This window comes from Clupea harengus, chromosome 20 (genome assembly GCF_900700415.2).
Source record: "Clupea harengus chromosome 20, Ch_v2.0.2, whole genome shotgun sequence".
NCBI lineage: Eukaryota > Metazoa > Chordata > Actinopteri > Clupeiformes > Clupeidae > Clupea > Clupea harengus.
Genome location: NC_045171.1, coordinates 5,120,391 through 5,139,116, shown reverse-complemented (window position 1 = coordinate 5,139,116; position 18,726 = coordinate 5,120,391). Strand labels below are relative to the sequence as shown.

The 18,726-nt window shown below is 40.4% G+C and overlaps 2 protein-coding genes across 2 annotated transcripts; one reads left to right on the top strand and one right to left on the bottom strand.

Moving 5' to 3' along the window:
• Positions 1-999: 999 nt before the first annotated feature.
• On the bottom strand, positions 1,000-3,300 carry rpl36a (ribosomal protein L36A). The gene is made up of 5 exons (XM_012841486.2): positions 3,190-3,300; positions 2,668-2,773; positions 2,490-2,557; positions 2,217-2,339; positions 1,000-1,071 (listed from the first exon to the last, which is right to left on the bottom strand). Exons 1-5 carry the CDS (start codon positions 3,283-3,285, stop codon positions 1,051-1,053), a joined length of 414 nt encoding a protein of 137 aa, XP_012696940.2. The 5' UTR covers positions 3,286-3,300; the 3' UTR covers positions 1,000-1,050.
• A 553-nt stretch (positions 3,301-3,853) lies between these two features.
• On the top strand, positions 3,854-17,486 carry btk (Bruton agammaglobulinemia tyrosine kinase). Its single transcript, XM_012840588.3, has 18 exons — positions 3,854-3,996; positions 10,172-10,331; positions 10,499-10,603; positions 11,693-11,774; positions 11,878-12,006; positions 12,710-12,768; positions 12,912-13,108; positions 13,379-13,441; positions 13,625-13,679; positions 13,897-13,976; positions 14,990-15,117; positions 15,204-15,278; positions 15,525-15,696; positions 15,818-16,034; positions 16,125-16,189; positions 16,502-16,620; positions 16,750-16,907; positions 17,017-17,486. Exons 2-18 carry the CDS (start codon positions 10,191-10,193, stop codon positions 17,086-17,088), a joined length of 1,917 nt encoding a protein of 638 aa, XP_012696042.1. The 5' UTR covers positions 3,854-3,996; positions 10,172-10,190; the 3' UTR covers positions 17,089-17,486.
• The last annotated feature ends 1,240 nt before the right edge of the window (positions 17,487-18,726 follow it).

Genomic DNA, 18,726 nt, shown 5'->3' with positions numbered 1-18,726 from the left:
TGCCCGATGGTGAGATCACCAAATTGACGCCAAATCCCAGATGAAAAAAAAAAAGATGAAATATAAAACATACATCACCACGTCATAATGTACAAGTCTACATCTAACTGCGGATATATATTCAATCACCACTTATGTATTGTATAAGGAAGCCCAAGTATAGAGTAGATAAGCTTTAGGTCACTAAAAACAAAGCCGGGACCTGCGTTTGCCCACAACTACGTCCCCTAGTCTATTAATGGTTTTAAAAGGTTGTTGCTATCAATCTCGCCGATTGACACGAGGGCTATACATAAAGATCATATAGACTAATGCAAAATTAGCGCGAATGAGATTAAATTACAGAATGCCTTCTAGACACTAAGAATGACAAAAGATGCTTGAACTTTTGTACTGACACCTAGTATCGTCACATATCGGAGAGAGTCATTCAAAGGAGTCTTAATGAGGCCGCTGAAAGCGAGCCAGTGAATAGGGCTAAGGCGCTCACAGACCACTTTCCCTTACCCCAATCTTGCTTCAGTGCCAGGCAGCCATACCACCCTCACCCCGTCCCTTAGATGGGGGTTAAACTCCTACTTACCCAGGTCCGTACTCCCAAGGAGTATTCCCCACCCAAGCCTCCCACCCCTTACCCCATTGTATGATTGATGTTTTTATAAATTCTGTTTAAGACAGCATGATGCTCAGCTACCAAATTGAATGAAAAGCCTCTTGGTACTGGTACTAAATTGTTAAGGGCCTCCTTTCTGTAGCTACCCCAGAATTTAAAATTGACTAGTTCCTCATTGAAAGAACTAAAATAAGTGACGTACATGTTCCACCAACTTCTCTCTGCTGTTTGGATCACCCGATCTCTGAATTTCTCTCAATATTTACCCATTAAAGTAGTAAATAACTACTTTTATCTGTTCCATTCCCTCAATAAATGTGTATACCGTACCGTATCAAGAGACCCATTCAATTGACCAACATTTAGTGAAGACCACACATGTAAGGTTCATTTTTAGCACTTTATTGAAAACTGAAAGTCCGGTCCGATGACCCAGCTTAGAACTGGATGACCTGGCCCTGAAACAGAGAAACAGAAAAAGTCAGTTTTCCATAGACAAAATGGATCCAAACAAACACTTACATAATCCCACAAGTACCTGCTGCATATGTATTACCAAAAGACCACCAACTGTCAGTAACAACCAACTCTGAACCTCAAAAGGTGAACACTGTTCCATCCTCACGGTAAGAAATGAATGTGCCAACTAATGCGCCAACTTTTGTAGCCATAATGCATTTTTAAATACAGTTCTATGAATGCTGCCTGAAGATCAAAGTGATTGACCTCAGAATTAGCAATGATCTCCTTACCCTCACAAGTATACCGGTTTTGACGCCATCTGAGGCCCAATAGTACACCTCTAACCAATATGTAAAGTTTAAATGTACAATGAAACTATACTTCACAGCATCCTGACTCCTGTCTCCACTACACATACCATTAATATTTAGGACTTAGAGCACAGGTGGTACCATACAACTCTGCAGTCACAATCACCATCTCATTCAATAAATCCCAACAGAGATTATGCCACCAGCCTGTGCTTTGTGTTGGCCAGATATGCACTTAGGTTAGCATGCTAACCAGCGCACAGTTAACTAGCCTGAGTGTCTATGAATATCAAGATGTAGAAAGTCCCAAATAGTTAACCATGTCAGCCAACCGCCTTGCAAAAAAAAGAGTTCAGCCCAAAACGCACATTTTTATAGTGCATTTAAACTCAATCTCAATGCCTAGAGTACAATTACATTTTTAGAGCTCAGTATGCTGCAATAACAGATCAGAGCTAGAAGTAGGTTGAAAACAAATAAGCAGCTCAGAACTCACAATAAACCATGTTCACAAATACCTTAGAGATCCACAAACATCTGTGCTCAACAAATGCAACAGTACAATTTGTGGAAACGCCAAGACTAAACGATTTTTATGAGGAGATCAGCAAAATAAGCAATGGATGTCTAAAAACCAACAAGTAATCAGAACATATCCAGGATTGATCCATCAAAACATTCAGCCTTCCATCCTAGTAATTATGTCGACAAAGCATACAGAAACTACCATTCTCTGACAGTTGGTGATTGATACAACTACCTACAAAAAAGTCCAATACATGAATTCTGAGCAAACTAATGCCCTCGTGTAGAACCCAGAGACAACTTACCTTTCTCTTCTTGTCTCCACCCAATTCAAAGTGCTTGCATCTTTTAATGGGAACCATCCTCTTTGATCTGCAGTTTGGCTCTACGCACTCAAGCCTCAGCACAATCTTCTTTGTAGTCTTGGCCTATTATTACAACAATGACCAGCGAATAAGATGTCTGCGGCAATGTCTTAATGAATTGAATGATTATGCCTACAAACACATGGCAGGCGTAGTGTACTACTGTATAAGCTAACAGAATGTTAACGCACAACTTCAGAACATGAAACTTACCTTTTTACGGAAAATAGGCTTGGTCTGGCCACCATAACCGGACTGCTTACGGTCGTATCTCCGCTTACCTACAAAATTGCAAAGCGGTTAACATCGTTTGCTGTTACTTAGCCGGCCAAGTTGTAGGCTAACTAGTCAGGCCCATTCAATCGGAATCGAGAATGACAACCGTACTTACCCTGGGCGTAAAGAGAATCCTTTCCCTTCTTGTACTGGGTAACTTTGTGAGGCTGGTGCTTCTTGCACTTTTTGCAGTACGTGCGCCGGGTCTTCGGCACGTTCACCTGAGAATACAGCGATGGACAACCGCGTTAGCTCCATTAGCAATCAGGCTAGGTACACCTGGCTAGCTATCCAACTAAGACGAAGTAATAATTTCCCTGCCTCAAATTGTGACTTCAGGCTTAAACGCCCATAATAAAATGCATATAATTAGTACAGAAGACATAATGCCTAACTGCAAACAACGACAAGGCCATGAGACTTAGCCATAATATAGGCAGAGATCTGGGATGTATAGCAATCCAAACACTTCACATTTTTTTGAGTCTCAGCAAATAAATCGAATGTAATATTATACTTAATGCATTGTTAAGATACTAATTACTTTACAGAATTAACAAGATAACAAAAATATTTTGTCAAACTAATGGATTACTTAAGATTTTACAGATCGGTTCAGGCTGAAATTTTGGCTTACCATGTTGGCGAACCCGTTGCAAGAGGGAAGAGGACGTTGACCTCGGAAGGCTTTCCTAATATACGTTTTTTTTTTCTTGTCAATTGTCGCGTTCATTTTGTTGACGTCGCCCTCTTGCGGTTTGGATGTTCAACATGTACCTTGCGTAGCCTTGACTTGTATCAGCACAATGACTGTAAACACTTTTTTTTAAATTGTAATTGTATCAGCATTTATCATCCCGAAATTAAGATATATACACCAGAATCTCTAAATGGGAAATCTAAATGAATGCTTGCAGATGTTTTATTACTTCAAAATTAATTTCAAATAATTTTCTTTTCAAGAAATAATTCACTTCACTCCATTTGTATTTAGGCAAAAGAAAAGCAGGTAACATTGAAATAATTACGAGCGGTAGTTATATTATGAAAAGCATAGTTTAGCTATGGTCATTGCCTATTCAAGTGTTTGAATGCTGTGTTTTGAAAATAAGAAAATAATGAACAGACTAATTAATTAAAGAAAAACTATCCAAAGTTGCCTAGCAAGTGTGGTGGGTACAGAAATGCAATGTCTTGTTAATGTTTAGTCTTCTATAATGCCTGAATTAAAATGAGCTCATATGAAAATGAGCAGAAAGAGCAGGAAGCAAAAGGGGAACTAACTAAAGTCAAATCCTCTCAAAGGGTGGGGTTTATTTCTCTACTGTGTGTCACAACCAGTCTACAGTGTAACTCACTCAGAATTCTCCTACATCCACATCAGCTCTTTAAACAGCCGCCACATTGCATACAATTGGCAGAGACGTGTCAGGAAGAGAACAAGGTAAGCGTCACATTTTGTCCATTTTCTTCTGACAGTGGGGGTCCCTCTATTGGGCACTGTGATGCGGCCAGATGCATACCCATTATCCATTATTACCACAACACAATGAGGGAATACAGCCTGCAACCTTAGCAAGGGAGTAGAAATGTATACATGGACACACAGTAGCATACCAACATGGTCGTGCAGCTGTTTTATTTAGAATACATGCATTTTGTGACAAGAAAACAAGATGTTTCAAAGGAAATGTGGTCTACCAAAGTGAGAGTGAAAGAATCAAGAGCAGCAGCCTATTAGGGCCTGCTGTTATGTTAGCTGTTGTCTCTCTACTGTTCTTTCACTGTGCATTTTCACTTGACAAAGGGGACAGAGAGCGAGACAGAGCACTGCCACGGTCCCTCTTGGTTCCTCACTGCGTTTTTTTTAAAACCATGTGATTAGCATCTGTGGTACACTGCTACTTCCACAGTACTGCTGACTGTATAATCAAATTTCAATTAGCATGTTCAATTTCTATTGCACTGCGGCTATTCCATGCAAATTCGTACTGCGAGGCCGAGTACATTTGCTTTGGCATGCAAATGGTCCCACTAATGATGAGAATAAAGGGCTCTTTTGCAATAACTGGTGGGCTATTTATCCATTCCAGTGCTTTTACAGTGGCTGGTTTGTAAGAACTCACTTGTATGTTAGTAACTCATATGCTGATTTCTTCTGCTTCCATCCTTCTCACAGAAAGAGATGATGAAAATATTAATAGAGGAATAGAAAACAAAAAAAACTACTGTGAATAGCATATGACATAAAGTACAAATGTGAGTTGCTGATTATGTCAGCACACAGCGTCAGGAATCATACTGTATGTATGGCTGATACATGGCAACTCCATATGCATGGCAACTCCATATGCATGGCAAATGTAGGGGGTTGCTTTGTAACATGTGGGTTTTCTTGTCTTCATCAACCCAGATTCCCAATAGTGAACCTCAGTAGAATTACTTGAACCAGCATAACCCTGAAGAGAAACACTGCAATGTGAATTTCAACCTAGATAACGTTGCCATTGTGCTAACTCCAGGGAGCTTCAGGCCCTGGGCTCTGTAAAGCGCCTTGAGACAATTTTAGTTTTAGTTTCAGTTTTGGCGCTATTTCAATAAAATAGAATTGAATTGAATTGAATAACAATAAGATATATCAGGCAACCAGGAACATACCCATTCTTGGGGTTGATTAGCTTACTTGCTGTGAGCTAAACTGAGTTGTGACCCCAGAGACTAAAGCCGACGCAAGCAACTGCAATCCAGCCCCACACTTCCCTCTCACAAATGCAGATGTCATGGTTCATTTTACAGTAAATGTTTGCAGTGAGATGAGAGCGAAATTCAGCAATTCTTATGAACCACAAGTCTGCCCACACGACTTGTGTGAAACAGCTTGTTCAAAACAAGCACTCTCATCACCCTCCATGACAGCTAAGCATTCAGTAAATATCTCTACATACAACTGGCTGCGTAAATATAATATTGTGGTGAGGATTCACTTCTGGTCCGATAAGCTGTGGCCAAGTCTATCTTGCACACAGTCCCCCCTAACATCAGCACCATGCACACAGAGTACTTATCAGTCAGGAAGCTTTCTGAGGGAGGACATGCAAGGTTACCATTGCTCAATACACCAACTGCTTTTTTTTCAGGCCATAACATAATGTGCAGTGTGATTACATTGAAGTAATATTCTGTGGCCAAAGTGGCAGTGGACAAACAATTACTTAGGTCCTTGGATGGTCAAGGTTATATTAGCAGCTGTTGCCCACTCCAGTGTGTATCAGCGTGTTGGTGTCCATTTAGCCGGGGTATTTGGTTATGTAGATTAAAAATACACTCAGGCTCTTGTCCCTTACGTCCTGTGTGCTGTAATGCAACATTATAAATAAAGGTGACATGTAATGCCATTGTCAGGTTGCATGGGTGAATGCAGAAAGCACATTGTACATTTCTGCTTGATGTATAAGAATGTCATGGCAAACTAAGTCACTGTGCAAGCTGACCCTTCTTCCTTTATACTGTAGGGTAGCATTGATGCAACTTCCCCATGTTGTGGTAGTATAAGCAATTGTCCCTTCAGGTAACCATAAAAGAATTCCAATACAACACAAGAAGCCAATTCTAAATTCTCCAGAACATCCAAAACACAAAGGCAACAGTAAAGGAATCTTTTAAAGGAAAGCCCGAAGCCCGATAACGAGGGAGACGTGTACATGTAGAGGGGTGTTGAAAGTGTTTAAAAAGTTAACAAACACTCTGCTGTTGCATGGGTGACAGTGTGGTGACAAGGTGACAAAACTGGTGTCAGCAGCAGCAGCTTAGAAAACTAGGAAATGCTCAAATGTTTTTTAAAGCAGGTCTGTTTTTAGTTGGCGTACATCTCATCATCTACTCAGGCCAACATCTTACTCTTGTTCACAAATGTTGGTACACATTATTGAGAAAATCCTAGTCTACAGTCCCCACATGGACTCAATATAAAGGTACCTGTTTTTTGTCCCCTTTTTTTTTGTACCATATTAATCGTGTCCTTGTGTCCAAATGTAGGAACAAATGTTTTTGGGTGAATTTAGTTTTTTTCTACTCAGGGTGTATGGCTTATCATTAGCAGGGCTAAGCCAAGGCACAAAGCTTTCATTATCCCAAAGACTAAATGATTAACAAATACCCATATCTCTCTCTACCTCTTGTTTCCGCCTCAGTATTGAATCAATGGGAGCCTTGTGATGTGTAGGAGGGGGACAGACAACCACAAAGATGCTCCTGATAAAGTTCCTGTGAACTCAATTATTTCACCCAGACTCAAAATGACATAGCCATTAAAAAAATTGCGACATTGAGTTTTACATATACAATTCATGACAGACTCGAGTGGTTCATTTGGCTTAATTAACCTTAATGAGAACACAAAAAGAGCAGGAACCATTGGAAGTGTATTATGAAAGGGGGAGGTGGGGTGGGGTGGGGTTGTGGCGTAACGTTAGCCGCTGATAGCTTGAGCCTCTGTCTGGATAAGTGGCTCGATGGTCTGGAACACGGAGCAGGAAGATATGGGTAAAGGAAACAGATGTGCAGGGGCAGGAAATAGCGGCAACAAAGGGTGTCATTGACACAGCATGAAGGCCCCATGCAAATGTCTGCTAATCAGTCGCTGATACCTGGACGCTGATACCTGGCCACTTCCAGCCTCTGCCGGACAGAGGTGGGCTTACCGATGCAGCGTCCCATCCTGGAGATGCAAAAGCAGGGCCACCCATTAGCCCAAGCCCTGATTGAGTCCTCCGTTACCTCCCACGTCAAGCAATAGAAATGTTAAAAACATTCTAATATTATAATTCAAATATCCAAAATGCTCATACTAAATGAAACTCAAACACGTTAGGTATCCTCTCACAACCACTTGATCACAACTTTCAGAACTCAACGCACTGAGAAGAAGCAATGCTGCGCGGAGACATGGCAGAAGTTTCATTAAACAGTCTGGGGAAGAAAACTTCGGTTCATTGTCCTGTCAAGTACATGCTCTCAAGTCACACAAGAAGACAATGCATTGTCTGACACAAGCGATTAAGGTTCTCCCATCAGACTATAAGCACTGACGCCCATACATGAATTGATATTGTCCTTACATGTCCTTATAACCTCCTGCAACTATGTTTGTTGTGTACATGTAAAGAGTGCCTCTAAAGTGACTATGAGCAGGTGATGAGCACACCAGAAAAAACAAGGTTTCACAATATTCCTGTGAAATCGCTGCATCTTGTTTCTCTGTTTCAGGGGCTTTTTTGCATGTATTTAAATTCCTTTTCTGTGAATGCATAATTAACACCTAAAACAAAGACTAAAGCTGCATAGAAAGTACATACTTGTTTGGAACCGTCAGCTTGTGACTGCTCCTTAAGGGCCACCATTACGTACACGCCGTCCATCGCAAAATAAATGCATAAAAATAAATTTGAATAGATAACAATAATCTCCTTCCCACCTTCCAGACTAGTACATCATTCTATGCATATAAGCTATGCACTGTATTGTGATGTAGAGTTAGAACAACGCTCAGGCTCATTTGCTTTTTCTGCTGTTTATTGTGAAACACAAGAAACTCTGATACTGAACAGGAAAACACATGAGGTCTAATCTCTACAAAACACAGTGGGTAAGGGCGGACAAATACGCTAACTACACAGGATCTACACGTATCACACAGCCTAAAAATGGTAACAGAAATGTCATGTTAACACAAGTAGGAAGACACACGTACGTTCCAAAATCAAACACAATTAAACGTTAACATTCTGCTACATTTGCACAACATTCTGGGATAACTACATTGCATACTCACACACATACACGCTACCCCCCTGCACGTAACAAAATATTTTACAGACATATTGACATGAAGGATTGGGACACTGTTGCATCTCTTGAACGTTTGTTAATTTGTAAAGCCTACCCAATGCCTGCACATACTAGGCAAGAAACGTCCAAGTTGGGAAGAAAGCTAAAGATCTTATAGGCAAAATGTAATGTTATAAGCCTAGTCTAGGGGCAAAATGGAAAATCTAGCCAGCATTTAAGTCAGTGGGCGTGTGGTTTATTCCAAGAAAGTTGTTTAAGACATCATTAACACATACAGTAGCCTGCCGTCCATTTGCTAGAGTGATTATCAGTCTCTTCTGCTTCAGATGTAACATCTCCTCTGATCTGTTGTCCCTCAAAGTAGCCTATAGCATGACTTGTTGCACTCTTCAACTCAACAAACACGCAGCTCCATTTTGTTTCGGGCAACATTTAATGGAAATTCTTTTGTATTATCAGGTTCACTTCACTTCAACAATGCCCCACTCCCAACCATACACAGTGAAAACGGTCCTCTCATTTCTAAATATAAACTTAAATACAACTAAGAGTACTTGACTACTATTTTGAGACGCCATTAAGATGCACTTAAATATACATACTTAGGTACATCTTTTTGACTAATTCTGTCCAAAAATGTACTTTGTTTCAACTTGAATCCACCTTTCAGATAACCATTACTACACGTATAATATATAGGAAATGTATATGATTCAATCAAAGTGTGTGGATTATACATTGTAAATATATCTACAACATGCAATGCCATACCCACATATTCTGATTGAATTATACATATATTTCCTATATATTCTAAATGTATTAACAGTTATCTAAGAAGAGGATTTAAGTATACTCCAAGCTGAAACAAAGTAGAGAACTAGTGTGGAAGAAGATGTATGTATGTAAGTATATTTAAGGGCATCTTAATAGTGTCTCAAAATAGTAGTGAAGTACACTTAGTTGTATATCTTTATTAGCACTAATAACATATCTTTAGTATACTACGTACATAATTAGTACTTGAAAATAGCACACTTTTAGCACATTAATCACGAGTGCACGCAAGTATACAAAGTATACAAACTTCAGTATACTTTTTAATCTGGGCTTTTTTATTAGAGGGCAGTGTTACTGAGGGAATTCTCAGCATTCAGAAACAGACAGTGCACCTTCCCTCTGATGTTGAGCTGGAGGCCATCAGAGCTGGTTTCTCCCACCCGGCAGGTTCTGCTGTCTTACGCCGTGTGGCTTGGAGTATTGCCTCTGGCAACATACAAGGACTCCTGTCCACTCAATGATACGACATTCCACCTATGGCCAGAAAGACCCCGTCTTAAATATATTCACTGGTCTGCCTGGCTCTACCTATCATGTCCAGGTTGACAGGTTGAGCTCAGAATATGTGCAGAAGCTGCATCAACTACCTGGCTGGTGCCTGGAGGTTATTCTTGACCTTACTTCCCCAATCTGTTTCAAATTTGCATGACTTTTTTGTGTTATTGTTATTGGTTTATATTCATTATATGAAGAGCTTGACATTATTATTAATATATATCATAACTATTATATTTATTTATTTGACGTGGGGAAGGGCACCACAAAGCAGTTCTGGTTAGGGCTCCCAAATGGCCAGCAGGGGCTATTCATTGTAGCGAGAAGCATCTCTATTCAGACTCAGATTCATCAGTAATTTCAAACCAATTTACATTTCAAGATTTAAAAACCCATTCATGTTGTTTGCTTTTGTCAAAAATCTTTGTGACTTTCAGACAAGTAGGCGGAGTCATCATGTCAGAAAGGAACCTAGAGCAGCTCTTCATAAAACGTTCGCAACAGAAGAAAAAGACCTCACCTTTAAACTACAAGGAGAGATTATTTGTTCTCTCAGATGAAAAGATCTCCTACTATGACTATGACCCTGAGAAAGGGGTAAGCTATGCATTATCCATCACACAGACATCAAGTAAGGGGTGAGCTATGCACTATCCATCACACAGACATCAAGTAAGGGAATTTTCACATGCTGTTAAGGATCTCTGAATGCGTGTGAGGTTGGCTGAGCAACATGGTGGCTCAATGTTTGCTGTTATCAACAGAAAAAGAAAAGTTTGAAAGGCTCCATTGAACTCGAAAAGATCAAATGTGTGGAGACTGTAATACCAGAGGACAACTCTCCACCTGAACGACTGTTTCCTTTCCAGGTGAGCTCCTCCATCCATATGTAGGTGAAACATTGGTAACACTTTATGTGGATAGTCTGCCTACAGGAACATTACAGATGGTTTATTGAAATTCAAGTTCAGTCTTTCTAACAACAAATCCCTAACCTTAACCGTAACCATAAATTGTAGTCAACAGAGTTTCTGTAGATAGTCTATAGGGGACTATCCCAATAAAGTGTGACCAAAAACTTGTACTGATGAACTTTTTGAGACTTCTTATCTTTTCCTTCCCATCTATGCCATTCCTAGAGTTTCATTGAAACTTAACAACTTAACACAGTATGTCAAATCAGAGTAAACTTATTGATCAAATGAGATGCTGTGCTACAACTTGTTATAGTAAATGTGATCAAAAAGGGTAGCAGTGGTTTCAAATATATGGTGCTTTGAAACTGTTCTTCAAGACTGGCATGTACTTATGGTCCACATTCTTTGATTCCTACCAGAGATAGGAAGTGAATTAGGCATTGATTGTTCATGTGTCCATATGCATTTTACACCACCAAGCCAGAGCAGTTCCCCAGATACGCTCTAACCACGATGGAGAGCTGACATGATTTGACTTCATGAAAGTGGAGAGTGAGAAGTGAAACCAGGTCTCTTGAAAAAAGGCCATGAGCACAGCAGGTGTTGCAACTTTGAATACCACACACATGCAGACACACACGCACATGCACGCACACACACACACTGATAAAGCAGGCAGCTGTTCACCCGGAGTGGTCATCACATTTTACTATGTAATGCTACTTTTTATGATGTCCCTCATACACTGCCACATCTCCCAGCTTTAGAATTCCAACACAATTACTTTTGTGTTTTGCCACGGTGACTGCTCCTAGGGAACAAGGATGCTACATTTAGACATTTAGCACATTCCGATGTCTGAATTTCTCAGTCAGAAGCAATGCACAGAAGTTTGGTGTTTGTGTGATTTATCTCAGGCAAAAGTCAAAAGCACCTCATCTCAAAAAACAATAGTCCTAAGGCAACAGTGGCAAAAGTAGGAAAATACTGCGGATAGCATCAGTGCTACTTCACAAAGATGTCTCCTTTTTTTAAACACAGATCATCTATGATGAAGGACCTCTCTACGTTTTTTCCAAGTCAGATGACATCCGAAAACTATGGATACGCAAAATCAGGCATGGTGAGTATGCTAATCAAGGCCAACATCGTGACACAGTTCTCGCCACTCATGCAAATCTTGTGTTGATTTAATGGAAATGTCTTCCAACACATTCGTGTTCAAGTTGTGAGGTTCAACAAGGACCTGATGCAGAAGTACCACCCTCGCTTCTGGGAAGATGGCGTATGGAGATGCTGTCAGCAGGCTGTGAAACAGGCTATGGGCTGCCAGGTGCTAGAAACCAGGAATGGAGGTAAAGGGCTGTGACACATTAAAGTAACAACATGCAACAATTTGACACTTTTTGAGGTATGGTTTTATAGGCAACTAGATTTGGTACAATCCTCAAATTCATTATGATAGCATATGGTCATGTGAAGGACAGATAAACACCTAGCCATCCAGGATATGCCCAATGTAGTTCTGTGTCCCGGGCTGGAACACCCTGCAAAAATGGAAGAAAAGCTTTCACAGCATGACATTGCCAGCTATACGGCCAAAAAGACACCAGTTAGTGTGTTGGCAAGCTTCTATCAGTATGAGCTGGGCTGTTAGTGGTGTTTGCAAGGTAGTTAGCTTGCTAGTTTTGGAACAGAACTTCTTTTAGCTGCTTTGACATTGCTTGAACAATCCAGTGGTTTTCATATGATGTGCATAGATATAGATAGCGCATAGATTGTAATGCTGAAATGTTAAGGTCAAGTAGAGAATGTGTGTTCATCAAATTAAATCCTTTCATATGAGCTGGGCTGTTAGTGGTGTTTGCAAGGTAGTTAGCTTGCTAGTTTTGGAACAGAACTTATTTTAGCTGCTTTGACATTGCTTGAACAATCCAGTGGTTTTCATATGATGTGCATAGATATAGATAGCGCATAGATTGTAATGCTGAAATGTTGAGGTCAAGTAGAGAATGTGTGTTCATCAAATTAAATCCTTTCATATGATTTATTTTGAAGGGTTCGCTAACAAATCCCATCGTAAATCCCGAAAACCTCTCCCACCCACACCGGAGGAGGTCAGTCATTTCTCCCCATGAACAACTCTTCTTCTTCTTCTTCTTTCTTTCTTTCTTTCTCTCTCTCTCTTTCTTTCTTTTTTCACAATCATCATACATATATATTCCCAACTCTTTTCCCCTACCTGTATGCCCCCCACCAGGAGAAGCCCTCCAGACCGCTCCCCCCACAGCCCCCGCAGCCCCCCCCGCAACAGGGCCCGTGCCCAGGCAGCACCGTGATAGCTGAGTACTCATACCCACCCATGGCGCCCCAAGACCTGGAGCTGAGGAAGGACGAGGAGTACACCATCCTGGAAATGAGCGATGCCAACTGGTGGAAGGCCAGGGATAAATACGGGTGTGTAAAACTGAAGTGATGGTTACAGAAATATTAAATTAGTAGAATATGACTATAGTAAAATATGACTAGCATAATTTAGCGTCTTCGTGCCATGTAATTCTACCTAATTCACACTTCTAAGAGTATTTAAGAGAAGGTCTGCTGTCATACCTGATGAGCATCCATTTCTTGACTCAAATCCAGTTTCAATTCATTTCACTCTATAGATATGTTTGTTGATTGTGGGTTTTATCAAATTAACTCTGTGGCTTTTTTGTCTCTTCATAGGAAGGAAGGGTATATTCCAGCTAATTATGTCACAGAGGCAACGAGCGGACTGGAGAAGTTTGAGTGAGTATAAGCACTAGCTATCACCTTGACCCTTAAGATGAGAGCAGACTCTCTCAGGGTTTGTATCTACTCAAGTAACAGGAAGTCACATGGCGTGAAACATACCACTACTCAATTTATCTCTATGAGCTATGAGCATCTACCTACAGTGGTCAAATACTAACAAAATGTATGTTTGCACAGCTGGTACTGCAAGAATATGAATAGAAGCCAGGCAGAACATTTAATGAAGACAGAGGTAACTATTCAACCACGAGACACATGACAATCATGACAAACACATGAGAAAATGTCTATTCTGTGAATTTGTGCTGGGATAAAACAAAAATATCAGGGGGTTAACAGATAAACAGGCCAAATATAATGAAAGTAGAAATATAAGCCTATTTTCAAAAGCAGATTTGTACCAGAAATGTACTTTATACATCCAATGTACTACATTTTGTGCTTCACAGAACAAAGATGGTGGATTCTTAGTACGAGACTCCAGCAAAGCTGGGAAGTACACAGTGTCTGTGTTCTCAAAAGCCGGGGGGTGAGTTTCTGGAGTACTGATCGAGAGTGACAGTAAATGAGCAGAAAGCAGAACATACAATTGAAGAAAAAAAACAAAGCCAAAGTGAAAATGAGAGCAGATAGGAGAGGGCTGATATAAAGTCTCCTGTCCAGATGTAACAATAGCCAGTGGGTACAGTGCTGTGTAGTGAGTAAACCTCACTCCTCAACATTTTAAAGAGATGTGCTAGCAACAGACGCTAGCACCCATGGGTTTTAGCCTTCTTGCCAGCATCCCATGCTCAAAGTTGCAAGCTTGAGTCCACTGCGGGACTGTGCCTGAGTCCACTGCGGGACTGTGCCTGAGTCCACTGCGGGACTGTGCTTGAGTCCACTGCGGGACTGTGCCTGAGTCCACTGCGGGACTGTGCTTGAGTCCACTGTGGGACTGTGCCTGAGTCCACTGCGGGACTGTGCCTGAGTCCACTGTGGGACTGTGCTTGTCCACACAATGCAGGATACACAGAGCTGGGATCAGATGCATAAGAAGCCCATGACACTGCAGTAGCTGACCTCTGAATTGACTTAAAATGGCATTATGTAGGATTTGTACTTCAGTGTTAGGGTTAGGATTAGCAGTTTTACCTTACAGCTTAAAAAAAATGGGGCGCTACAATGACGTTTAATATGGAGAATTGCCTCCGTGCCATTGCCATACCAGGGTCCGTAGGCATATTACTGGGTTATGTAGGTTTATCTGAAGCCGCCCGGTTACTACTGTCTGCCGAACTAGTAAGTAGCTTACGTGCCGTCTTGCTTTGTCTTGTGTTGCACTTGCTTGATGTTTGACTGTGTTAGGAAAGTTGTTGACTCACTAGTTTGTCATAGTGTCAAAGTAAGCAAATTTCAAGAGGTTTCGGTAGGTTTAGCCGCTAGCATCTCGTTAGCGATTAGCAATTCCTACATAATGCCACTTTAATGCACATATCTCACCTGTACCTTTTTCTTACTGACCATATACATTGAAAACTAAATCCTGGGCTTCTCCACCAGGGAGACTGTTGGCATGTGTAAACACTACAATATTTGCACCACTTCGCAAGGCCAGTTCTATCTGGCGCAGTCGCACAATTTCAGCTCAATCCCGGACCTCATCAACTACCATCAGCACAACTCAGCAGGTAAAGCAAAAATTCACAACAGTGAGTTGTTTTGTACAGCATACTATTTTAACTATAAACCTTGACTTGCCCACTCTCTATTGTAGGTTTAGTAAGTAGGCTGAAGCATTTTGTGTCCAACCGAGTGGAGAGTGCACCGTCCCCTTTTGGCCTTGGGTATGGTGAGTATTACCAAAATTTGGGGAAAGCTGAATATTTCATATTCATTTTATATTTAAGCGTCTTTGAGAACTGTGAAAAGCCCTATATAAATGTGATGTATTATTATTATTATTCTTTTATTATAAATATTCACTTCAATATCTGAGATACTAAGTCTAAATAATCAGACTACACTAGCCCTGTTGATAAGCTGAAGTTGGCTATTCTACATATTCCTACCTGCTGCTGTTTTTCATTTTGTTCAGGTGTTTGGGAGATTGACCCTACTCACCTCACCTTTATAAAGGAACTTGGCTGTGGGCAGTTTGGGGTGGTTAAGTACGGGAAGTGGCAGGGACAGCACGATGTAGCCATTAAAATGATCAAAGAGGGATCAATGTCCGAGGATGACTTCATTGAGGAGGCCAAAGTCATGATGTGAGAAGTTACAACACTGAATTGATCTATTTTGTTTCATAGACAGTTCTGACTACCAAAGGTTTGGGTTACACAAGTGCAAAAGCTGAGCATTTCATTTTTTGTCTCTCAACGAAACCAGGAAGCTCCGTCACCAAAACCTGGTTCAACTGTATGGTGTTTGCACCACACAAAGACCCATTTACATTGTCACGGAGTTCCTCTCAAACGGATGTTTGCTGACTTATCTTCGGGAAACCCTGAAAGGTCCTACCCCTATTCACCTCTTAGAGATGTGCAAGGATGTGACTGAAGGAATGGCTTATCTGGAGTCTCAACAGTTCATCCACAGAGATCTCGTAAGTGTTGCAGACAGACTTAGTTTTAGCCACCAAGACTAGCACCTATTCATCTGTAACACAAAGTCATTAGATTCACTTTTTTTTCAGGCTGCAAGGAACTGTTTGGTAGCTGCCAATGGAGACATCAAAGTGACTGACTTTGGTCTGTCAAGGTACTGCAGTGTGTCTGTGCTCTGATGAGTGGTCACGAGTCACGACTGAGAATTGCATTCAGTATATTCACAAGGAAACGCCCAGCCAAAGGATATTAAATATTTGTAATCCTTTAGTATCAGATCTGTGATGAGATCTGTCTGCTTCCTATAGAGATTAGCTGGTGCAGCATGGTGCTATCAACTCCAAGGTCATGAGCTCCATATCCAGGGAGCATACATACAGATAAAATGCACTACACTGTATGTCGCTTTGCATAAAACCGTCTGCTAAATGAGTAAATGTAATTATCTGATCTGTTTTCCATTTAGGTATGTGCTGGACGATGAGTATACTAGTTCTGCGGGAACAAAGTTCCCAGTGCGTTGGTCTCCTCCTGAAGTTCTGCTGTACTGCAAGTTCAGTAGCAAGTCTGATATCTGGGCATATGGTCAGTCATCATAGTCATATATCATATCATAGTCATATTGCAGGAATCATTCTAGATCATCAACATATTTTCACTAATATGAGTGTAATAATGAAAATAAAGAAATATGAAATAATGTGATGTTTGCAGGTGTCCTAATGTGGGAGATATACACTTTGGGGAAAATGCCTTACGAAAGGTTGAATAACTCAGAAATAGTTGACAAGGTGTCAACTGGTCTGCGCCTCTATCGCCCCCAACTGGCCAACGAGAGAGTCTACTCAATCATGAGCACTTGCTGGCGAGAGGTATAGTTGTATACATTTTATCAATACTTCATGCAAGAATATCTGATTTACTTTCAGCATGCACCCTGCCCAGTTTAATCTCAGTTCTCTCTCTGGGATCTATCCATAGAAAGCAGAAGAACGACCAACCTTCGAAGAGCTAGCGTCAAATGTCCAAGACTTGCTGTATGAGATGCAGTAGAGGACTATATGGCAGTAAGATATGGCTATTCCAGTCTTCTTTCCCCCCCACTGAAGAAGAAGTGGCACTGAGGAAATCCCACACATGAACATTGTGAGGATGAGGGTTGGCTTCACAAAATCAGAGAGTCTACTGTGAAGAACTAAGCAAGATGTACAGACAAACGTTCACCCTCAATGTTCTTCTGGGAACCCAAATACTGTGAATAACTGAATGTGTGTTTACCGGGAATGTGGTTTTATCACCAATCTATATTTTTGACAATATGGTCATTAATTGCAATAGTTTATTATTTTTTAATGTAAATGTATGATATTATTATTAGTATGGTATCATTACTGTCATGGGGGTTGTGATTTATTTGTTTGTCATTCCTGAGATTTAATAAATAGTCATTACGGAGCTAGTAGCCTACTTTATTTCAATATTTCATTGTTTCAAGTAGAAGACTGCTTGGCATTTTACATATTAGTAACAAAAAGTAAATAATCTGGAGATAGTCATCAGATACATTTCTCTAAAAACCGACCTTTGTGAAAAATTCACAAGTTTTTGCAATCTGACACATGCAATAACCTTGTGTGCCTAGTAAACTGCTAGTCCAGGTGTTCTGCCCACATTTATTTATGTCGGCAAAAAGAAGTTGATATCCATTGCTTGCAGTTATTCAACAACATTCATGTTACAATATATTATTAGTATAAAGACACGCACACAGTACGTATTATATTAGTTTCTGTTGAAATGATGATGGACATTTATTTTGATACGAAACAAATATGCTTTTGATCGTGGGATAGTAAACCTGGCTTCTCTTGTTTTACGTTTTTTTCACGCCCTTGAAAGCAATGACTTTTAGTTTTTAAGTTCTTTCAAACCATTGTTAATATGTATAAGTGACCTAGATTTACTTTCTATTAACTAGTTTGTTGATCTGCAAAATGAAATGATCATATCAACAGCTCTGAATTATTTAATCTATTTGGGATCAAAGGTAGCCTGTCACTATATGTGATGAAGACATGTGCTGCCACGACACATTGAAGCACTTAACAGAGGTGTGTGCATTGATCTCCCACTTCTCATCGAATGCAATGAAATAATGCCCAACAAATCTGAATACCAACACTAGAGGTCACTCTCGCACATGGTCACCAAAAACACATTGCTCCTTACATACCCAGGCTAATTCCTGACGCTCGGATGATGATCCTGCTGGGGAGAGACATGATACTCTACCACCTAATTCACACAGAAGTATGAAGTATTTAAGAGAAGGTCTGCTGTCATACCTCATGAGCAGACACATCTTGACTCTTGTCTGATTTTGATTTATGTTTGATATATACATTAATGCCTTTTTTTAGGTTGTATAGCCTTTTTCACTCTGGCCGGGGGACTGCCAATGGAAACTAGCCTTTTGGCTATAATTGGGTGCATTTACATCTTAATGTTCATGAATGTACACTGTCCCTCTTGATCAAATAAACAAATTGATTGATTGATTGATTGATTGACTCAAATCCAGTTACAATTCATTTCACTCTACAGATGCTTGATGTGGGTATATTCCAAGTAATTATGTCACAGATGCAATGAGCGGACTGGAGAAGTTTGAGTGAGTATAAGCACTAGCTA